Source organism: Cordyceps militaris (assembly GCF_000225605.1).
Source record: "Cordyceps militaris CM01 unplaced genomic scaffold CCM_S00001, whole genome shotgun sequence".
NCBI lineage: Eukaryota > Fungi > Ascomycota > Sordariomycetes > Hypocreales > Cordycipitaceae > Cordyceps > Cordyceps militaris.
Window position 1 is genome coordinate 2,170,597 of NW_006271969.1, and position 22,756 is coordinate 2,193,352.

The 22,756-nt window shown below is 54.3% G+C and overlaps 8 protein-coding genes across 8 annotated transcripts; 5 read left to right on the plus strand and 3 right to left on the minus strand.

The window, feature by feature from the left end:
* Positions 1–1,582: 1,582 nt before the first annotated feature.
* Positions 1,583–3,450, plus strand: CCM_00672 (C6 finger domain protein, putative; the record flags this gene model as incomplete). The annotated part of the gene is made up of 3 exons (XM_006665831.1): positions 1,583–1,740; positions 1,865–2,502; positions 2,564–3,450. 3 exons carry the CDS (start codon positions 1,583–1,585, stop codon positions 3,448–3,450), a joined length of 1,683 nt encoding a protein of 560 aa, XP_006665894.1.
* A 183-nt stretch (positions 3,451–3,633) lies between these two features.
* CCM_00673 (acetyltransferase) lies at positions 3,634–4,221 on the minus strand (the record flags this gene model as incomplete). Its single annotated transcript, XM_006665832.1, has 1 exon — positions 3,634–4,221. The coding sequence occupies one exon, from the start codon at positions 4,219–4,221 to the stop codon at positions 3,634–3,636; it is 588 nt and encodes a 195-aa protein (XP_006665895.1).
* Positions 4,222–5,332: 1,111 nt separating this feature from the next.
* Positions 5,333–7,810, plus strand: CCM_00674 (AAA family ATPase, putative; the record flags this gene model as incomplete). The annotated part of the gene is made up of 1 exon (XM_006665833.1): positions 5,333–7,810. The coding sequence occupies one exon, from the start codon at positions 5,333–5,335 to the stop codon at positions 7,808–7,810; it is 2,478 nt and encodes an 825-aa protein (XP_006665896.1).
* A 215-nt stretch (positions 7,811–8,025) lies between these two features.
* CCM_00675 (MFS transporter) lies at positions 8,026–9,856 on the minus strand (the record flags this gene model as incomplete). The annotated part of the gene is made up of 4 exons (XM_006665834.1): positions 8,026–8,967; positions 9,019–9,188; positions 9,241–9,341; positions 9,408–9,856. The coding sequence occupies 4 exons, from the start codon at positions 9,854–9,856 to the stop codon at positions 8,026–8,028; spliced, it is 1,662 nt and encodes a 553-aa protein (XP_006665897.1).
* Positions 9,857–14,954: 5,098 nt separating this feature from the next.
* On the minus strand, positions 14,955–15,303 carry CCM_00676 (uncharacterized protein; the record flags this gene model as incomplete). The annotated part of the gene is made up of 2 exons (XM_006665835.1): positions 14,955–15,184; positions 15,276–15,303. The coding sequence occupies 2 exons, from the start codon at positions 15,301–15,303 to the stop codon at positions 14,955–14,957; spliced, it is 258 nt and encodes an 85-aa protein (XP_006665898.1).
* Positions 15,304–16,558: 1,255 nt separating this feature from the next.
* On the plus strand, positions 16,559–17,459 carry CCM_00677 (uncharacterized protein; the record flags this gene model as incomplete). Its single annotated transcript, XM_006665836.1, has 2 exons — positions 16,559–16,697; positions 16,750–17,459. 2 exons carry the CDS (start codon positions 16,559–16,561, stop codon positions 17,457–17,459), a joined length of 849 nt encoding a protein of 282 aa, XP_006665899.1.
* A 2,044-nt stretch (positions 17,460–19,503) lies between these two features.
* On the plus strand, positions 19,504–21,815 carry CCM_00678 (Acyl-CoA oxidase; the record flags this gene model as incomplete). The annotated part of the gene is made up of 6 exons (XM_006665837.1): positions 19,504–20,291; positions 20,343–21,093; positions 21,143–21,224; positions 21,283–21,427; positions 21,503–21,610; positions 21,659–21,815. 6 exons carry the CDS (start codon positions 19,504–19,506, stop codon positions 21,813–21,815), a joined length of 2,031 nt encoding a protein of 676 aa, XP_006665900.1.
* Positions 21,816–22,327: 512 nt separating this feature from the next.
* Positions 22,328–22,717, plus strand: CCM_00679 (uncharacterized protein; the record flags this gene model as incomplete). Its single annotated transcript, XM_006665838.1, has 2 exons — positions 22,328–22,388; positions 22,446–22,717. The coding sequence occupies 2 exons, from the start codon at positions 22,328–22,330 to the stop codon at positions 22,715–22,717; spliced, it is 333 nt and encodes a 110-aa protein (XP_006665901.1).
* Between the last annotated feature and the right edge of the window lie 39 nt (positions 22,718–22,756).

Genomic DNA, 22,756 nt, shown 5'->3' on the forward strand with positions numbered 1-22,756 from the left:
TATATTAGCTATAATAGTAATTAGTATAGCCTTTAGAAAGCTATTTAAGTAGTATATACTTTATAAAATAGTTATAGTTATTATAATACTATTTATAACTAGCTATACCTTTTTAAACTATTCTATAAAGTTATTTAAATACTACTTTATAAACTTATAGGTACTTAATTAAGGTTTTAAGGATTATAAGTTTATATACTTAATTAAATACTATTCTTAATATAAGTATATATTTAAGCTATATTTTATATAATTAATATTATAAGTATTATATATATAAAATAGTATAGAATAATATATACTTTAAGTTTTAAAGTTATAGTATATATTATAAATAATACTTTCTTTAAAATAGTACTTTTATATTATATAATAGTATATATAGTTACCTTTATATATATATTATTACTAACTACTATAGCTATATATATAGGTATAGTAATATTATTAATCTTCTTTAAAATAGTAATAACTTTACTTAATATAGTATAAAAGTATATAAAGGTATATAAAGGTTATTATTAATAATATAAATTAATATAAAGATAATATAAAAATATATAAAAATATATAAAACTAATTTAACTATAAAAACTTAGATTAGTATATATATATAGTAAGGTATATATATTTAACTATATATAAAGGTATATATATATATATATATAATAAAAAGAGGGGGGGACTAATAAAATTAATAGCTAAAAAGAAAGAGGAAAGGTTTATATAATATATTATATAAAGTAAAATTAAAATATACTAAGTAAGGTAGCTATATTTAGATATAAGAATAACCTATATTTATTATAAGGATAATATATATCTAAAAAATATAATAGCCTACTTATATATATATTATTTCATATCTAACTGTATACTAGGTGTGAATTGGGATTTAGCGATAACTCACCTATAGGCTGCCGTAGGGGGGGCCTTGGACGCCGCGTACGTAGGCAAGACGAATAGGGGACGTAGGGGACCAATCTTGGCAACATCTTGAGAGGGGGACCCCAAGTTCAAGCTTGTTTTTGTCACTAACTATTCTTCAAATGGGCTTGCGAACCCCGTCACTAGTTTGTCGTTAGGCTCGTTCCCCGCCTTGCACAGTCTTCGGCAGCAACGGCCGTCCAGTTGATTAAGCCATGAGGTGGGCACCGATACGACTCTGTCTGGGTTGCCGGCCGGCATCTTCGTTTCCCCCTCTCTAATGCGACGTGCTGGTACAAAAAGATGTAGAGAAGGCGGACAATAGGAAAAACTCCAAGGAACCTGGGGGGGCCGCGGCCAAGGCGCACCCGTCGAGCGACACTGATGAAATACCACCCCATTAAATCGCCAGGTTCAGCACTTTCAGCCTCACGCAGGCAAAGTGGGCTTTCGGTTGTTCCTTAAAGTGGCGCTTGTTCGCCCTCTTTTTGCTTGGTTTCTCTCATCAATATATCAAATCTACTGTGTTTCAAACTGCTGTCTCTTGTCTGCGCTTGAATGCAGTGCGACTCGTGCCTATTAGACAACAACAGCAGCAGCAGCAGCAGCGCCAACAACAACAACCCACCAACTTGGATAGTGAATGCGGCAGGCTATGAGCAGCAAGCCGGCCACCGACGGGTCGAGGCGTGGAAGCCGCGGAAAGCCCAAATCCCCAAAGCAGCAAGTCACCGTCGCTGCCGGCCCCAACGCCGCCGCGGCTGTGACCAAGAAGCGGTATTCAAAAACAAAGCTGGGGTGCAAGACGTGCAAGTCAGTGTAACTTCCCTTTGGCTGGTTATCAAAGACGAACAAGAACAAGAAATTCCCTGCCAGTCGGAGCAGCCGCCGACAGCAGCCAACAAAACCCACTAACACTACCTTTCCACGGCAACAGAGTCCGCAAGATTCGCTGCGACGAGACGTCGCCCGTCTGCAACAACTGCACCAAGTCCGGCCGGCGCTGCGACGGCGTCGCCGAGCCCGTCAACAAGGACGGCGGCCTGACCTTTACCGCGCCGCTGACGCTGACGCACTTTCGGCCGACCCAGACCGGCTGGCTGACGCCTCAGGAGATTGCCCACCTCGACCTCTTCCGCCATGAGCTCGTCTACAGCATCGTCGGCCACGTCGGCACGCCCTCGTGGAAGCGCCTCATCCTCCAGGCCGTCCACGAGGAGGTGGCCCTGTGCCACGCCGTCGTCGCCTTTACCGCCCTGAGCACCTCCGCCGCCGGCAGCCTCCTACCCGGGGACGGCGGGAGCGACAGCGGCGGTCAGGGTGTCGCCGTGTCAGGCGCACAGTCGCCGCTGTCGCATCACGCCTCGCGCGAAAACGAGTTTGCGCTGCGGCATTATGGCAAGGCGCTCGAGGCGATGCGCCACGTCTTTCGCCACAACGATAAACGCTCCATCAACACGGCGCTGCTCTGCACGCTGCTGTGTATATGCTTTGAGCTGCGAATAAAGGAACCGGCCACCGCTCTCACACACCTCGAGCACGGTCTGCAAGTGGTTAGTTCAAATTTGCATACTGGTAGGTTTTTACTGTCTTTATTGGTCAGCCGAACAAAAACTAATTTAATATCCCTGCAAAGTCGACGAAGCCATAACAACGGCATTTGCGAGGCTAGACCTCCAGGCCGCGATATTCCTAGGGATACGACCACCGGCATTAGATCCGTCGCGGGTGGCTTCCCGCATCTTCGTCTTTGATTCTGTATACCAAGAGGCCGACCACGCACTGGCCGGCCTCACAAACCGCGTGTGGACCTTTATCCGCACCGTGGCCGCCGACTACCGCTACGAGGAGCTCGGCCCGGTGCCCGACGCTGTCGCGGCCCAGGCGCAGAGCATCCGGAAGAGCCTCGACGGCTTCCACGCGCAATACCTCACCCCCGGCAGCAAGCTCGACAAGATGCTGCCCGAGCAGACCAGCCTGCTGCGCATCAAGCACCTGACCTCGGTCGTCATCATGAGCGGTTGTCTGTCGCCCGAGGAGACCGTCTACGACGCGCACGCGGCCGACTTTGTCGCCATGGTCGACCTCGCCGCCGACATCCGCGCGCGCCAGCAGCAGCTGATTCCAAACTACGCGGCCGGCAGCGGCGGCGGCGGCGGCTTCCAGCTCGACATGGCCGTCATCCACCCGCTGTACCTGACGGCGACCAAGTGCCGGTGTCCTGTGACGCGGCGGCGCGCGGTGCATGCGCTGTACACGGGCCCCGAGTTTGAGGGCGCGTGGGAGGGTGTGGTGAATGCGCGCATCGGCGAGCGCGTGATGCAGATGGAGGAGGAAGGCTTGGTGTTTGACCTGCACCGGCTTCAGGACGGTGAGCTGCTGGATGTGCCTGAGCATATGCGCGTGCACTCGGTGGATATATGTACGGAGCCGGCGCAGGGCCGCGCGACGGTCTATTTTAGTCGCCGGCCAAACGGGCCGGGCTCGGAGTGGGACGACTTGCAAGAGGAGATGGTTTGGTGACTCCGGTCGTTGGGGGGCGGGTTCTTGGCTTGAAGGGACATGGGTGTGTAAATATGATGATACCTAAAGATATGACAGAAGAGACTTTTTCCAGATTATGACTGTTTCGATACATTCAGTTCTCATCTGCTTCGGCCCCTATTTTCAACGTCAGCCAACTGGACAATGTTTGGCTAACAGTTGTTACGATTGCGTCGGCGCGTCCTTTTGCCAGAGGCCCATTACTCCACGCTCCGAAATCTGCAGATCCTCGTGCTCGCCCAAATACCGATATCCCAGCCTCTCAGGAACCGCCCGGCTCTTTGCATTGGTCACCGCGTGCCAAATCTGCACGAGCTCCGCGCCGCAGTCAAACACCGTCTGGGTCAGCAGCGCGGCAGCCTTGGAAGCCAGGCCACGGCCGGTTACGGACGTGGCGAGCCAGTACCCGATGCCCATTCCGTCGGGGCCCTGAGCCGGGTTCATGAGACCGACGGAGCCGACGACTTGCGCGTCGACAAGCACGGCGTAGTTGTAGCCCGCTCCCCGGTCCCAGTCCGCGGTGCTGATGCTGAGAAACGACTCGGCGTCCGCGAGCGTGTAGCCGTTGGCGGCCCAGGGCATCCAGATCTTCAGCTCGGGTAGGGATGGGACCGCGGCCGCGAGAAGAGCTTTTGCGTCTCGCAGGTGCCATCGGCGCAGTGTTACCGCGCCGTCGGTGAGTTGCTCGGATGGGACTTTGTAGCGGTCGGCCAGGACAGGCTTTGACTTTGGTGGGGTAGGGTCAGCCATGGCGCGGGATGGTGATGGCTTGTATGTGCAAGGCTTTTCTGTAAGGCAGTTTTCTTTTGTTGTTGGTGTCTCAGTTTGTGGTGTTCTTCTTTCCTATAACAATCCTTCAAGTTAATCAGTGACTCATGGTAGTATGTTAGAGCGAAGTCGGGTAGTAGTGAGCCGGTATGATCGGGCTGACAGCGAGGCTAGGCCGGAGTCCAGTCACACTACACCGTGAGGTGGCATAAAGAGAAGACACAGAAGAAGAATTTCTGCGAATAATAGTAAAATGTGGGATTGTCTGCGGCTAATTTCGCAAGTAATCGCGAATCGTGACAAATCACGGTGGACGTTGGTGCGGCACTGTGCTTGAGTCTGTTCCTTCATTGTGACTGCCAAAGGTATCATTTGGAACTGAAAAATGAAGAAAAAAGCTCAAGGCAAAAGCAAAAAAAAAAGAAACAAAGGGAAGATCAAGTCAGCCAAACAATGAGCAAGAATGAAGCACAGTTACACAGAGAACACGGGGCTTAGTCAGGTCGGATCTGTGACGGGCCGTGCCAACCGCCGTGAAACATCATATAGTTACCATCTCCCAACTACCATCTCCCACCTACCATCTATGTACCATCAAACACCAACTACCCCTAGCAAATCGGCATCCACACTATACTCTGACCGTGTTCTTCGCCGCCTTGATGGTAAGTGACCGGAGCAAAATGGCTCCACCGGATCTAGGCAGCCAAGGCAGCTTCAGCTGAGTCACTGCGGTCGATCTGCCTGCAGGCGGGCGCTGGGCTGTGGTGCGAGCGAGGCTTGCATGGGTCAACCCGGCGTGACTGCGACGGCAGCGTCGTAAAAAAACATGTATCACATCCAGGCAGACACCCGCCGCAAGTTCTGCAGTTCGCAAACGGGCAGCACAAATGGAGGCGGTGGCTGGCGTTTGTGCTGCCTGAAAAGCTGAACACAACCAGCATCTACATATCTCGCCGCTCTCCCCGCACACCGACCTCTTGCAGTCACCCACCCTCTTGGTTCCTCTTCAGTTTGTTTTTTTCCACCGCTGGCTGCCTATTTCGCGAATTCGAACCCGGGTTGTATTCACATTCACAACCAGCTCACGACCATGGCCCGCACCAAGCAAACTGCTCGCCGGAGGGCCCCTAGTGCCGCGTCCAGCGACTCTGGCACCGGCGCGGGTCGCTTCTCAAAATTTAAATGTGCCTTTACCAAGGACGGCGCTGTGTCCGAGTTCATCTGGAAGTGGCGCTGCAAGCTGTTTGGCAGCGGCAACAAGGACAACGATAACGACTCGTCGGACGAGGAGGAGGCCGGCGGTGATCCCGTCAGCAAGGTCATGTACGAGGGCCCGGACTCGTCCACGTGGAACTACAACTGGGTAGACTATCCGCCCAAGCAAATATCAAAGGCCACCGCCCGCGAGCACGGCCGCGTCGCCATCAAGGTCTTCAAGGTCAAGGACCACGAGAAGCAGTGCATCTCGGGGCGCCTGCCGCTCAAGTACCACAGCATCCAGGTGCAGAACCTGGCCGTCGTCGCCGCGCTCGTGCCCATTCTCAAGAAGCAAGACCACCACGTTAGCGAAACCGAGACGGCGACGTTCACCGCCCCCTTTCACGTACTCTTCTTCTGCCAGGACGAGATCAAGCAGCTCTACAATGGACTGGCCAAAGACGACATCTTGGCCCCGTACCTCAAGCTGTTTGTCGACGCCATGGATTCCGTTCTCAAGGAAATGCACACGAAGCTGGACAACCTCGGCGGATCGAGTCTCATTTCCTTTGCCACCGCCTGGACTCTCTTCTCCCGCGGCACCACCCTCTACAGCACCGATCTCGAGTCTGAATTCCTCTGCAAAGTCATCAAGGCCGACTACGTCACCACCTCCTGCGGCGACTCGTTTCTGCAAATCAGCGTCAAGGTCCTCCGCTTCAACGGCGATTCCTTTGTCTGGGCCAGCAAGATGCTGCGCCTCGGCAGCTTCTCCGGCAACAAGCCCATCAAGCAGCTGCGCCACTACCCCATCGAGCACCACGCCGACATTGCCAGCGTGTACGACCGCCTCCAGAACCGCGGCAAGATGATGCTCGACCTGCAGGGCCTCCAGTACCGCTGCTACAACAACGTCGCGCTCTACTGGCAGGACAGCAAGACGGTCAGCAAGCACAACGTCGAGGGCCGCATCCTCATTGACGTCTCGGGCTACCAAAAGTACCAGGACGACGACCTGCACCGCAACAGCGCAAAGCGCAAGTCGTCCAAGCGCCGCAACGAGGACGAGGACGACCAGGATGACTGGGGCATCGGCGCATGGGACGACGAATCCGACAATGACTCCGACGCCGAATCCATCAACCCGTTTTCCGACACGGACTCCGACAATTCGTACGACAGCGACGATGACGACGCGAACCGGCCCGAGAAGCGCACGCTCCGAAAGCACATTACTGAAGCGCAGTGCTTGCGCAACAAGGAAATGATGCTACGCCGCAAGGACGACCTGCCATTTCTGTACGGCCTCGTCGGTGGCTACGCCCTCAAGACGAAGCTCTGGGTCGAGTTTTACATTGAGGACATTGAGCCGCTCATCTGGAATGACACGGCCTACTCGCATCTCGTGTACGACGAGCAGCAAAAGGACCTCATCCTGTCCTTTGTCCAGTACCACAGCTTCACCAACAACACCATCGCCACGCCGACTACCACCAATAGCACCACCACCACCGCGACAAAACCCGCGCTCCCTGCGAGCGACTCGAGCTCCACCGCCAACGAAGACCCGTCCGATAGCAGCAGCACGCCGAAGCGCACCCTCGCGCCTATTGACGACGTCATCGCCGGCAAGGGCCAGGGTCTCGTGATCCTGCTCTCGGGCCCGCCCGGCACCGGCAAGACGCTCATGGCCGAGGCCGTCGCCGACCGCACGCACCGGCCGCTCGTCTACCTGCAGGCCGAGGACCTAGGCACGCACGCCGGCGAGCTCGGCACCCGTCTCAAGCGCTGCCTCACCATGGCCGCCGAGTGGAATGCCGTCGTGCTCCTCGACGAGGCCGACGTCTTCATGGCCGAGCGCGACCCCAACAACATTCACCGCAACGAGCTCGTCAGCATCTTCCTTCGCGAGCTCGAGTACTTTCGCGGCATCCTCTTCCTCACCACCAACCTCTACCAGACCATTGACCCGGCCTTTCGCAGCCGCGTCAGCCTCCACCTGCTCTTTGCCTCCCTCCCCCGCGACGCCCGCAAACAGGTCTGGCGCAACTTTCTCTCCCGCCTCGCACCCCAGAGCCTCGCCGCGCCCCCCGCGGCGGCGGCGGGCAAGGGTAAGGAGATTGCCTCGGAAGAAGAGCTGGAGACCGTCGACGGCAACGCGGTGGTGCCGACGCTGAGTGAGACGGATATTGACGAGATTAGCCTCTGGCAGCTCAACGGTCGCGAGATCAAGAATGCGGTCAAAATGGTGCGCACGTGGTGCGACCATAAGAACTACGTCATGACGCTTGACAGGCTGGAGAGCGGCATCCGCGTGACGAACCCGTGCGCCACAAAGAGCGCCGAGGTAGACCATGATCTATACGCGTGAGGAGGACAAGTCGTTGCGCAGGAAATCCAACAGCATTTTGCAGTAAATGGGGCATCGAGTCGGATAAAGGGGCGTTCGGGTAAATTTGGCGGTTGACATTTCACGGATACGATACACTTGCTTTGGCTCAATAACAGTTTCCATTTCCACCAGTATATTCGTAAGCGTAGGCGTCGTTATGTACAGTCCATGTTCCACATGTGCAAGTGTTGCATCTATTCCTCCTCGTCTTCCCCCTCAAGACGCACCTCGTGGCCGCTTCCCTCGTACATGCCCAGCGCCGTGAGGCACCCCACGGCCGAGACGAGAGCCACGCTCCACCAGCCCCAGGCGACCATGCCGATATCCAACCCGTAGCCGTACCACCAGCCGCCGACGACGGGCCCGACGGTGCGGAAGCCCGCCGACACGCTCTGGCCGAGGCCGTGAATGGTGCCGAGGACGCTCGGGTGGGGGCTGCAGTTGTTGAGCAGGATGATGCTGGTGGGCAGGGTAAACGTACGCGCCGCCACGGCGAGGAGTAGCACCCACAGGATGCCCAGCCAGACCAAGGGGCCGGACGCCGCGGCGTCGGACCTGCCGTCGCTCGTCGACGGCAGGATGGAGAGATAAGGCACCATAAAGTAGCACACGGGGAAGAGGAGGAGAAACCAGCGAAAGGAGCGCATGGTGCCGAGACGCGCGTGCACGGAAGGGTACATCGTCAGCTGCAGGCCCATGCCGATGATGCCGAGAAACGACGTGGCGATGCCGACGGTCGCGGCGGGCATGCCCAGGCCGCCGGTGAAGAGCAGCGGGAGACTGCGCTTCGCGGACGAGGCCGCGGCGGAGTCAATGTAGCGCGGCGTGGAGAGGAACAGTGACCAGATGTTGCCAAAGGCGCCGAGGTGAAAGTCGTAAAAAGCCGTGGTGATGAGCGTGAAGATGACGTTGGAGGTCCAGAGGCGGGAAAATGGGAGGCGACGTATCGTGGGAGGACGGCGCGGTGCCGGCTGCGGTGCATCAGCCTGCTGGTCAGACATGTCGTCGAGCGCGCACGATTCGGTGGCCGTGAGGCGCGAGTAGCTAGTACTCGGTTTGTTGCCGAAGAGCCTCTGTGCGATGCGCTGGCCAACCGCAAGGCTCGGATCGTGGAGATGTCGCCGAGAAGGTGACGTCTAGTGCGTGTTAGTGTGGCAGAAGAACCGGATTCGAAGATGAAGCCTCACCTCTTCCAGAAAAAGCATGACGGTGAGAGTGACGAGCGAGAGCGCAAGCACATTCATGAGGCTCGGCAGCGCAAACGGGTATTTCTGAACCCAACGGAATCCCAGCAGCGCCCCAGTTCCAAACACGCCCGGCAATGTTGTGCCCGCCGAGGCGAGCATGCCACCGAAGACTAGTATCTGTTAGACGCAGGAGATGGGGAATTGCTTTTGTCGCGCACTTACATGGACCTAGTATCCCAGCAACGTTGAAGCTCATGGGGAGAATGAGAAAGGCTCGTGATTGGTATTTCTTTTCCTTGATGATTTCGGAAAGCATGGTGCGACTGCGACATCTTGGTTAGCACACCACGCAGCAGCAACCAAGCAGCAGGGGCAGCCAAAAATCTTACATGACCCCAACGGTGCCATTGACGGCGCCGCCAAAGGCTCTCCAGAACGCGGCCCAAAAGAAGGTCGTCGAGAATCCGTACCCCAGACAGCTAACCGCCGTGCCCGCTAAGCCGATGGCCACGACCGATTTGCGGCCGCACCAGGGCGCATCCGCCGCCTTGCCCCAGAGCATCGCCGTCATGACCTGCGTGCCCGTGAAGCACGCTTGCAGCAGGCCGGCCTGCTTGGCGATGCTCGCATCGGACAGCGAGTCGTCCATGTGCTTGAGCTGATAAAATACGTAGGCCTGCATCGAGGCGACTTGCAAAAAGTCGACGAGGCGGCAGAGGAACAGGATGAGGAGCTGGTCCTTGCGCGGCAGCGAAAGCCACGACACTGGACCTGGCTTTGACTGCGGCGGCGGCGGCGGCTGCTTTTCGACATTGTTTCCCGCCATGCCTCGAGACATGATGTCGAGACGTTACGGAATTTGTCAAGGCTGCCCGGTTGATTCGAGAGCTCCGGCGGTACTGGGCTCCAGTTGTTAGTGTGGCGCTGCGCCGCGCCAGACCAGGCGTGGATCAGGGCGATCAGTTCGAATCATGCACTGGATGGGAGATTGAAGAGGGAGAAGAAACGAAGGAATCGGATCCGATGGGGTTTCGGGAACAATTATCCGCAAGTGCCAGTCGGTGTGGGTTTCGGATCGTAGTGATGCAACGGCAAGACGTCACTCTCCAGCCCTAGACTCAGTGACAGCGACGTAATTCAGAGCCATGCTCTGCCTTTTCCTTACTGACGGGAGAGTTATCCAGCTGAGAACCTCGGGCTGGAAATAGTTAGGACAAATAACTAGGAGGACTTGGTAAGAACCTCACTGCCTTTGTGGGGTCTCCTCCCCGTCAGCAGAGTTTCCAAGCCCCTGAGCGGCCGCTTCTGGAAGGCCAGACGCCAGGCCATATTCGTAGACGTGCACGGATGCAGTGAGTGAGTGGACCGGTAACTAACTGACTACAAACATGACAAGATTTGTCGTGCCCATGCCGGGCAGGGGTCACCCACACTGGTATACCGAGCCAAGCTCCAGGTTGCGTCCCCCCCATAACTACCTAGGTAGTTAACTAGTTACAATTCAGCGTTCCAAGATGCTGGGTTGCCGAATGGTGCGGCGCCCAGGAGCCAAATTGATTCAAGGGAAGGAGGCACGGCCTTCGCAGCGGTCCTCGCAAATGAGTGGCGTACATATGACGCAGGCCGGAGATGCGAGGAAAATCGCAAAGAATAAGAGTCATGGCCGCAAAGGTTCAAGATGTCGCGCGTACGTCGTCATGCGACATGTACGGATAGATTCGAGCTTCCACAAAGAGAACTTGCACCAGACTATTGCTTACAACAGGGTTACCTCGAAAACGGACAAAATATCAGGAAACGATGGACCGCAAAGAGAAAGGACCAGAAAGGGAAAGCGCCAGATTGCACGGCCCTTGTTCAGCTTGCTCGTTTGCTTGTAATCAAGGGCTGCGGGCTGCGCTGTATCAATTCGTAGTGCGAGTTGCTGCGCCGCGTTGGCGACCTCGATATGGCGGCCGGAACGTTGGCGAACTCCGGTGTGGCTCGCGCCGCAAATTCGCTCAAGAAAAAAACATTTGCTCATGTAGCGGCCCCCCCCCATAGTGTCCGCTCGTACTGTACACCTGGAAACATGTCACGGACAGGGCGACTGTGCCAGTAACTGCTGGCGGGACGCGAGGGCCAGCATGTCCACATGGGCAGGTAACAACAATGGCATGCTGTCATGCCAGTGCAGATCAACCGCCCGAAGGCGCTCTGCCTGCCGATCCGTTATACGGCTGGTCCGTTCTGTGTGTTGCACGATTCGGGTGTGTACTCGAGCGGCCAAACCGTCAACAACCACAGATGCAATCACGGCGGTAATTCCGAACTGGGCCGTGTCGTCACGTCACAATCAGTGCACAAGGAAATCGGACACCAGACACGGGTTTCACGCGCAATGTGCTGATCAGACCCGGCCGTTTGACTCTGCTTGGCAGGTGTCTGTATCCTTGCCCATTGTCGGTCAATAACTTGTTTGTAACACTCCAGCTGTTCGAGACGTTCGAGACAGGGCTGGGCTTGCTTGGTTCTGCAATCTTTTCCGCCAAACGTGGCGTATGGCCCATTCGGTGGCTTCTTTCGCGTTGGTTCTGCCGAGAGTATTACTACATCTGCATGAACCAAAGAGTGAGTGGCGCGCCCGAATAACCCAAGTTAGCATCTCCTACCAACTGGCTCCGTCGTCTAGTTATAGTAAAGCCAGTCTTCGGTCAGCACTGTCGCTGACACTGGCGTCATCATTGGCGAACTTGCCTTGCTCGCTGTCAATCTTCAAATCGCTGCTTTTTCTCTCTCCGATTACAAGACCCTGATCAATCGGGAGCCTTGCGTCGGGCAGATGAAGCCCGGCTCGAGTCCACTAGTACGATGTGGGGTCGCAGTAATGCGGCGAGCATGTGTCCGATGATAGTTATGGGCATCTCCTCGTCGCATGACTCGAAGCGTCCACGAATTGCCGGGTCGATGTGGGAGAGAATCGCATGCCCAAACACGTTCAATTCTGCTCAAAGTTTGTATCTCAGGGATTCTTCCAAGTGGGGGTGTGGCTTCCACGTCCGCCTGTCACTAACACCGAATAACTTCGCACCCGATGACAAGGTGCGGCTAGTTTTGCATGAACATCTTAAAATATCTTACGCAAAAAACTCGTCAAGTTATGCCGTCAACGGCGCTGAGCTGAATCTGTAACCGAGTGCAGCCGCAGCATGTTTTCGTGGCAGTAGCAAAGAATTAGCGGAAGCATTTGTTGTACAAGTAATCGCGCAACGATAATCGCCGATACGCATCACTGTGCGTCCTTTTCGAGTATGTACGTGTGCGACGGTGGTGTTGATGATGTGTTGTTCCTTCGGTTCACGGTAAAAGTTCCCGCATCTTTAGCTTGCGCAAGTGCATCCTGTATTACTTTTCACTGGACCTGATCGTCTGCGAGGTGTGTGCGATTTTGTTTCCGCCGCGTGCCCGCGGCCTTGCCCGTGGTCTTGCACCTGTGAGGGCTAGCCCATAGTATGTGCTTTGCATTGCTTTGCAGGCTGTGTGTGGATCTGCAGCTGCTTCTCAAAAGAGTCTCACATTGTCTGATCTCTCGCCTCTTGTTGCATACGTCTGGGGTAGTCTCCCTGTGATGTAACGTCGACCTGCTGTAAGTCTATTGCCGACGGGCCTAATGACTTTTCTCCGCGTCAACCTAAAACTCTTGCAGGCAATTTTTTTGGGCCGGGGGGGTCAGAAGTCCTTGAAAGGCTGGTGGTAGAAAGACCGCCACAATTTTGAATCGCAGTGGCTCGTCGTCGTATAGTGGTGGCTCCCTGTCATCGTTGGTGCAGCAAGTCGATGCGAGTCGGATCAAGCGGCAAAAAACATGGCGAGGAACAAGGATGCCAGACCTCTTAAACCGTTAGACGGAATGGCGCGAGTATTACTCCCCAGGGCGGGTGCGAATAGCCAGGGCCTGGTTCCCTGCGTGTAAGCACCTCGACGCAACGGCGTTGTGGTAGGGCTAGATATGCTCACCGGGCCGCGCTGATGTAATACTACTAGCAAGGCGCGGTGAGACTGCTAGACCCTATTCCAAAAAAGGAATGCAGAGGCTGCCCGCTTCATTGAAAGATACCGCTCGCTTCCGGGCCAAAGGGGCACCTTTATTGAAACCTTGAATGGACAGTATCTCTAGCCCGCCAGGAGGTTGCGTGGGGGGTTTCCAGATAGCACAGTACCCAGGTCCCATTCTGTTGCATGGTTGCAGCGGGGTTCAGGATTTCGGTGCCGAAAATCGAAAAGAAAAGAAAAAAAGTTTCGATTGACCGGTTAAGGCTATACTCATGGGTCAACCAACTGGAGACAGGCAGAAAATCTCCAGTCCATAGCAAAGACTTGGTATCATTAGTGTGTGCAGGTCAAACAGGGAATGTGCAGGTCAAACAGGGAATGTGCAGGTCATCGACCAGCTAGCCACGCGAGTCAAATTAGAGTTTTGGGTCTCCCCAACAGTGAAGGGGAGTAGTGTCGCAGTGCAGTGCATCTTGGTGGGACCGCGCAAGAGCCACGTTCCCGTCTTCTAGTTACTTGTCGATCTAATACGAATAGACGAAAGGTCGGGCGGGCGACGGAGGCGCACGGCCAGTAGCATGCGAAAAGAGATGACAGATAACGGGTGATGTATGGCTAGATGGTCAGAGCAGTGGCCGTTGCTGTATCTGTAGGTCTTCCTGACAGTTATTGACGGGACCGAGGCATCCGTCCACGAAGATGTAAGATGGATTTGCTCATTGATAGGCCCCCTGTCATCGGTAGAGGGGTCTATGTATCCGGAGAGCTCCGTACCGTACCACAGGATTCCCAAAGCTACGGAGAGGGGTTGCTTGTAGAGGGGTTGAGGTCTTCGAAATTTTCGTACATTCGTTCCCGGCTGTCGGAGCCCGCACGGAACGAGCGCAATTAGGTAACAATTTGTTTCTTTTAACGGGTGCCTGCGGGATGATATTAATAAAAGTCTGGACTGCGGTAAAAACGGCGCCTTGGCACGACGACCCGGGCAGTGGTGTGAGTTGAGGTGCAGAAATGAAATACCAGGTAAGGAGTGGTGCAGGATGCAGTGAGGCGGACGGGATGATGCATCACGGCAGTGGCTTGGGATTGGCGTTGGGCAGCTTTGGTTTATCAAGGTGATGGTGATGATGGACATGAGGCAGGATTTTGGTGTAGTAGGTAATGGGTTCGTTTACTACCTACCTAGGTACATACGCGAGTGAGGCCTGTTTTTGGATAGGGTACTAGACAGGTCTCTTTTTTAACAGCTAATTTTCCCCTGTCACAACGCTGTCAGGCGTCTAACACGGCTTCTAAAAAAACATAAAAGATCTTTAACACGTAGCAGCAGCCTGACAGCGTTGTGACAGGGGAAAAAAACATGTTGAGTGGAAAACGTGTCCAGTGCCCTGTCAGAAAACAGGCCTCACGCGCGTAGGTAGGTAGGTAACGTAGCGCGTACAGGTAATTCCGAGCGGCAAGATATGGTGGTTAGGCTAAGGTTTGCTGAGATGTACTTGCTCGTAAACGCTGTACAAGCGGGCTTACCAAAGTGGTACTGTGTTTTGTTATAGCAGGTCATTATGGTAGTTCTATAGCTCACTATAAGGGTGCTATTGCTCGCCGTAACTCGTTATGGCTTGATATAACGAGTCGCCCTTCAATATACCTTACAATAATTACATTGTTCTTTTGGAATTGACTCACAGGAACCTCACTTTGGCTACACCCACTGTATGAACCTACCTTGGTGCGTTTGCTCACAGTGATACCTGAGGCTGCAACTGCCAACTTCTGTGCCAGCTGCTGCAAACGCCCTCGTGGAACTTATTCGTCACCCACGTCTCGTCTTACCAAGACCCATCCTCCACTGCACTTTCATATTCATCTCAATCCAACTCGGCTTCGCGAAGGCCCGCCTCCAACTACCTATGTACCTTGCCGCGCCAAGTTCCACCCCACTGAGAACTGTCGTCGGGCTTGGCTTTTCCCTGCACAGATCCGGCGGCGCTACGCCTGCACCCCGTCGTCTCCAGGCCACATGGTCCGTTGTTGCAACCCGAATTGGGTGAGGCCACTAACCAGCTTATAGGTACCAGTCGCACACTTCCACGAACCCACCAGTGCCATCGGGCGACGCCCTCGATGCAGGTTTCTGCTGCCGTGCAACACAAAAAAATTTCGTATGCTTGGAGAATCCTTCGAGCGCCGCTGTGTCTACATAGAGTCAGTCATTTGGGGCTGACCGAAGCAGCTCGTCCTGTCGCGACACATCTCACAATGCCAGTCGCACACGACAGAACGGCCTCGCCGTGTACCACTGGCGCGTTGGGTTACTCCGGCGCACACTGTTCTAACCTTGTATTTGTGACGTCTCATGCGCGCTTGCGATATGACAAGGAGGCGAAAACGAAAGAAACAAGTCGCGAAAAGCTGCAGGAACGACATTGGCCAAAGAATGCGCACTCGAAACATCACTACTTTCAATGTGATCCGATCTAATCTGTCTGTATTCAGCCTCCATCTCTTTTGCACTTCCCTAGTAGCTGACGCTCACCTTGTCCACCTGGCACAGACTAACTACTTGCTCGGCTCCGTGTCGATCCAAGCTCACTCAGATCCACCACACACACCATCACCAAAACCACGCTCAAATCCAAATAAAACGCCATGGCCCCAGTGGGTCAGCTGTGGTTCTCGGATTACTGCTGGCATCAAGTACCGAACGACTCCATAGTTTTTGGCACTGTACAATGGCCGTCCCGTCCCACTTGCACGCCCGGTTCCCCTACATTCCTGGTCCCTGGTGCCTCCGGGCCATCTCGTGCGGCCTATGTACTAGAGCGACGGCCAGAGTAGTAAAACGTTTCGGTCATGGCTCTTAGGGATCGTCCTCTGGGCCGCTGCCCACAGTCCCGCGACCATCAGCCACCCTCTAGGGCTTTATTATCCACGGGCCCCCTTCCTCGTTGCCCTGTTTGACTCGTGCCTTGACACTGCCTTTGCTCGTCTGATATTACTGAGCCTTTCTGTCTTTTCCCTTCTCCTTCCTCTTTGCGATCAACACTGTGTCTTGGAAATTGTCTTGGAAATCATCCCATCTGCCTTGCCTACACTGAGACCAGCCAGATTGTGACTCCAAACGATATAGTTTGTCTCTACATGTTCGTCGGCCTCGCAAAACTACAGGTTGCTAAAGCAATAGAGCAAGAAGGCAAACATCCTCGAACAAAAAGGCAAACATCATACCATTTGCCTTACCCACACTGAGATCAGTCGAATCGTGACTCCAAACGATATACTTTGTCTCTGCATGTTCGTCGGCCTCGCGAAACTACAGGTTGCCAAAACAATAGAACAAAAAAGGCAAACATCCTCTATCAAAAACGCAAACATCCTTTAACAAAGAGGCAACTTACAAATCGTCAAATACTCTCTTACAAAAGGCCAACATCCTCTCCTTATTCTGCCACCCACGACGTCGAATCCCTATCATCCCTAGCACAGCTCGCCGTCGACAGCAATCACAATGTCCTTCTCAGCCCAGTACAAGCCTCGGCCGTCCACCGACATCTTCACCAATGATACCGACATCAACCGTCGAAACTGCCGGCGCATCGTTCCCATGAGAGTCCTCATCCTCGGACTCGGGCGTACCGGAACTGCTTGTACGTAATTGATGCCATTGCTCGATACAGAGCACTCAGCTGACAACCACAGCCATGCGTACCGCCATGAAGAGACTCGGCTACGTTGACACGTACCACATGATGAATTGCTCCATCGAGAATCCCACTGATGCCCTCATGTGGATGGACGCCTTGACAGCCAAGTACGACGGCAAGGGCCCCAAATTTACCCGCGCAGAGTGGGATCAGCTCCTCGGTCACTGCCAGGCCGTCTGCGACTGGCCCAGCATTGCATTTGCCAAGGAGCTCATTGAGGCCTACCCCGAGGCTAAGGTTGTTCTCACCAACCGCGACGTGCACTCATGGCACGCCTCGACCATGAAGACGGTCTACTGGCGCGTCACCGATCCTCACCTGCGCTGGCTCTCATACTTTGACTGGGCCGCTGGCCAGTACTACCCCATGCTCAAAAAGTTCTTTGACACCTTTTTCGAGGGTGACTTTCCCAACCGTGGCAAGGCCATCTTCGAGAGCCACTACGCCGAGATTCGCAGCCTCGTCCCCAAAGAGAAACTTCTCGAGTACCACGTCACTGACGGCTGGGAGCCCCTCTGCAAATTCCTCGACATGCCAGTGCCCAAGGAGGTGGCGTTTCCCAACGTCAATGACAATGTGAACTTCGTTGCCCGCTCCAAGGCGCGTAACTGGGCTCAGACGTACAATGTTATGGTCCGCTGTTTAATCTGGCTGGTCCTAGGTCTCGTCGCGTCTTTCGCCGTCTTTCGTCTTTTCGTGTCTTAGACGCAGTTGCACAATGGCTGCAGGAACGACATGTGGTGTTTTCTCTTTCCACTTTTCTCGTCTCATCCCGAGCCTCGAGTTTTTACGTCATCCCAGGCTCTCTGGGCATGTTTTTCTTCGGAGGTCCGCATATAGACCATTATGCATGGCGTTTACTTGGTTGCCGTTTCATTCTTGGCTTGCATTCATCCGGGTTGCAGTTCCGTCCATATAGATCCGCCACAAAAAGTACATAGTATGGTGCTTTATTTCTCGTTGGTCTCGCACCAGCCAACAACTTTTCCAATACATTTTCTAGATTCTGAACTGATAGTACACGCGTTCCCCGGATCCACAGGGCGCACGGCACCCCCGGGAGCCTTATTTTTGGATAGTTTCCTAATCGAGTCGTTGACCATGGGGTCACCGAGACGCATCAGATTTTGCTGAGACATGCATAATAAGAGTACGTGGCCCGACTAGACAGACTGGTGGCACGTTTTCTACATACTATCCTGCGGTTCATGCATAACAAGAAGCGTTTACGTGGCTATTAAAAGGGGCAAAGAAGGGCGAGAAGTTGCTAAGGTGAGATGAGATTGGGTAGATGAGTGGGTCGGACTCAGAGCCGCGTTTTGTTTGTGGCTTGTTCAAACGACTGTGAGGCGTCCCGATGGCCTGATACAAGGGTCAATCTATGTACATATCACTGCGTTTGGGCTCGTAATAATGGTTTGCTGCTTGTGGCGATGAGAAGGCGAAGCTGGCGTGGCAAGGCTCAACAGCATGCAGCAGGAATCCTGCGTCCCGTTGTGGCCATGAGCGGCGAATTCCCTCAGGGGGTGTACTGATGCTTCGCTCTACTTATGGAAGCGCCTGCATCTTCATTGTTTTCAGCCCAACCTAGTGCAACCCTAGCTATGGGCCCTGTTCTGGAAGCGATGTTTGCTGCACCGATGAAGCCGCACCTGCGCAAGTGCTGCGACCAGAACTATCCAGCCAGATCGGTTGGATGAGACGCAGCGATCGCATGTTCATCTACCAAAGCTCCATGGATCTAGGTCGTCGGGTTCATCCGCACTGTGCGGAGTTGTTTTACCTCGACGCCGAGACGGCGTAACAACGCCACCAACATGAATATTGAGCTCAATATACTGCTAATATATATTTTTTCTTTTAATCAAATCCAATGCATTTCATTTATTGTCAAGACGTACTACTTCCGTCACACATAACGAGCTGCGTCAAATTCGAAAGCACTGTGCCGACTCAAGATGTGTCTTACCTCTCAATGCGCCGCCTTTCAGAGCTGCTTGGAGGATTCTGTAGTAAACGACCTAGGTAACGTTGCGCTAATATAGTCCGGCCGCCGGCGAAGTGAGATATTGAAGATGAAAGAGTTTCCGGCTGGCTGGTCTGTTTGGCATGGAGTCTAGGTTACATTGCCTCAGGCGGATAATGACCAGACATGAAGCGGTGGCGACGCTTGCTATCTCTTGCTACCCGCACACACAATTTTAATCCCGTCTTTCTTCTATGACATTGTGTAAATACTTTGTCTGAATTGCATTATTCGGAAATTGAAACTTTGTTTCCCCTACAATCGACGACGACGAATCCGTTAAGCAATGCCCCCACGGTGCGGCAAGTCTGTCTGTACGTGCACTACCCACTGAAACATCCGCTCCCGCACTCGGCAAGCACTAACTAAGGTGAGAGCAAGCGTCACTCCGGAGAGTACATAAAGATGCATTGAATAAATGAGGAAAACATAGTGCTCAAAATTTTGCAATTTCTATAGTTTCAATTCGCTTGCTGCGCTGTGTTGGTGACTCCGCGGGGTTTCTAGCCTCCCAACTCCGTGCCTCGGCAAAGGCGCCGTGTGTCCCGCAATGATGTAGATGCCGACTCGTAGCGCCGGCCACCGGATGAGTCGCCGTTTTACACCACGCAAACAATCGCCATCGCCTCTTATAATCCGCATCGTCTTTGCCTTGTATTCCCCATCACTCTCGACATCTTCAACTGATGCTCCCAACCTAATCACTTCGCCAACGCAGACACGATGTCGTTTCCGGACAACCTCAAACCCAAGGAGCCCAGCGGCGCGTCGCTGCTGGCGAGGGAGCGCCAACAGTCGCCAATTGCCGTCGACGCCCTGGGTGCGCACATTTTTGCCGGCACCGGCTTCCTCGCCCGACAGGCCCGCGTACTCTCCGTCATGGCGGCGGAGCCGCTGCTCGACAAGTCCCGCCAGCAGCAGCTGTCGCGCGTGGACCGGGTCCGGCTAGGTCTCGCGCGCGGCAAGCTGCTGCGCCGGTTGCAGGCACGACACGGCTGGGACATGGACGACTACCACATGGCGGCGTACCTGCTGGGCGAGCAGAGCCCGTACCGGCTGCACGTGGGCATGTTCCGCACCACGATCCAGGAGCAGGCGAGCGATGCGCAGCGGGCGTACTGGATGCCGCGCGTGGACGCCTGGGAGGTGACGGGCACCTACTCGCAGACGGAGCTCGGCCACGGGAGCAACGTGCGCGGCGTCGAGCTCGAGGCCCGCTGGGACCCGGCGGCCAAGGAGTTTGTCGTCCACAGCCCGACCCTGACGGCGGCCAAGTGGTGGAACGGCTCGCTGGGCAGGACGGCAAACCACGCTGTCTTGATGGCGCAGCTGATGGTGCCGGATCCGAAGCGCAAGGGCGAGTACGTCTCGCACGGGCCGCAGGCGTTTATTGCTCAGATTCGAGACGCCAAGACGCACCTGCCCCTCGAGGGCATCGTCATTGGCGACATTGGTGTCAAGATTGGGTTTGCGTCCATGGACAATGGCTATATGCTCTTTGATCAGCTCAGGTAGGGAACAATCGAAAAGACAAGATATGACTATACTAACCCGCAAGATAGGATTCCACATTCAGCACTGCTGTCGCGATATGTTCAGCTCGACCCCGAGACCAGTGTCTTTTCCAAGTCTCCCAACGCGGCTCTGTCCTACGGTACCATGACGTCCATTCGGACCGTGCTCGTCGAAGAGGCCGGCACCCACCTCGCGCGCGCCGTCACCATTGCCATCCGCTACACGGCCATTCGCCAGCAGTTCAAGGATAAGGACTCGCAGGACCCGGGCCGCGACGAGCTGCAGGTGCTCGACTACCCGACCGTCCAGTACCGCCTGTTTCCGCTGCTGGCGGCCGCGTTTGCCCTGCAGTATACGGGCAAGGTCATGCGCCAGGACTATGCCAAAACACGCGGCGAGGTGGAGCAGGGCAACCTCGACGGCCTGGCCGTCATGCACAGCCATTCGTCGGGGCTCAAGAGCCTGAGCACCGAGATTACGAATGCGGGCATCGAGACGTGCCGCCGCGCCATGGGCGGGCACGGCTACGGCAGCGGCAGCGGGCTGGTGGAGATGCAAAAGGACTACCAGGCCAAGCCCATCCTGGAAGGCGACAACTGGATGATTACGCAGCAGACGTCGTCGTTTCTGATCAAGAGGATGGCGGCGGCGGTTGAGACGCGGGGAGAACCGGCCAAGGACCAGACGGATGCGCAGTTGAAGACGTTTTTGGACCAAAAGGACCAGGGTAGGGCGTTTGACATTCTCAACAACGACTCTGATATCCAGGAAAGCTTCAGGTGGCGGGCAGCTTCCATGGTACGACTCCAGAGAAATAGTTTAGGATCAAGATTACTGACACGAGTAGACATATGATGCTTACAAGGCTCGAGTGGTTGACAAGAAGAAACACAATGATCTCTTGATCCAGTTTCACAAACTCAGTCACGGTATGATCATTATGTGGAATTCTACTTGGTCTTTTTGTAGGCACTAATATGACCGCAGCACACTCGTCATCCATCATGGTCGCGTCCTTTTTCACAACACTGACTTCCTCCCACGACCTCCCACCCGAGACAAAGGAAGTAGTGCTTGATCTTTACCGGTTGTTTGCGTACACTGCCATCCAAGCCGAAAGCTACGAATGCAAGTCGCCCAATGCTCAAACGGCGGAAACACCTTGCTGACCACATGCAGTCCTCCGATGCGGTGCGGCTTCGGCCAGGGATCTCGATGCCCTCCCTGACAGGATACAGGCCCTGCTCGCACGCATCCGACCGCACGCCGTCAAGCTCGTCGACGCATGGCAGATCCCCGACTATCTCTTGGACAGGTAAGCCAGCTTTCCGCGATCTACATCTCATGAGCTAACAGGTGGAAGCGCGCTTGGCCGCTACGACGGCAACGTGTACGATGATCTCTTCAATCGAGCGCACAGGCTGAACCCGCTCAATGATGTTGTTTTCAACCCCGACTACAAGGACGATGAGATTATCAAAGGGAGCGGCGAGCGGAAACCTCTATCGTCCAAGCTATAAACCCATGGCTGCAGAAAGATATAAAAAAAGTACAAAAGTGTATTATCAATTCCTGTTACCACTTATAACGAGTCTTTTTTTTTCTCCGGGTCCTGTGCATATGTGCTATCCCTCTCAAACCACGCCACGCCGGGATGCCACGTCTTCCGGACAGCCGTCAAATGCCATCCCTACACCGGCAGCGATCCTGCCACATAGTTGCCCAACACTTTGTAGCACGACAAACAAGGCTATTTATGCATGCAGTGATGCATACCGCCGCGAGTCTGGTTACATCCCGACGCCCGCGCAAAGGGGTAACTGCTCGACCACGTTGGCGACCCTACAAGCAGGCCCTTGTCCAATGAGAGGTGCGTGTGGTGAATATTTCGGAAACCTCATGCATGCCAGCATACCAATCAAAAGCAGCCACGGTGATGAAATGCAAACTCACCCTCCACTTTGAAGTGCTTTGAAGTCTTGCCATGCGTCTGCGGCCAGCAAACGGCTTGGCAACGCCACCCAAGTCAACAATGCCGCCCAAGGCTCTGCAGCCTCCCAACACCTTGACCGCTCCGGGCCATGACCAAATACGTACTTCTCTTGCCTAACTATTGAATCCTCTATTAGGACCGTTACAAACATGGCAAGCGACGCCGACTGAGCAAAAGCATGCCTCGAGCGGCACCCACAAGCCCTCGTCTTCAGCGAGGGCCTGGAAGTCGGCCAACGACAACCTCATGCTCGAGTTCGCGTTCGCTGTGATTGGTCAACTGCTGTCCAACCTGATGATTCTCCAAAGAGTCTCTTCGGAGACCAACAAGGCGCTCGTGGCGGTGCCCATTACTAAGGACGACGAGGCAGAGGCACACCTTTGTCGAGTAGCGCGACTGACGCTGCGAAAGGAAGTTCAATTCCCATAACTAGGGTGGTAACAGTTTTTGGCGGCTGAGGTGTTTTGT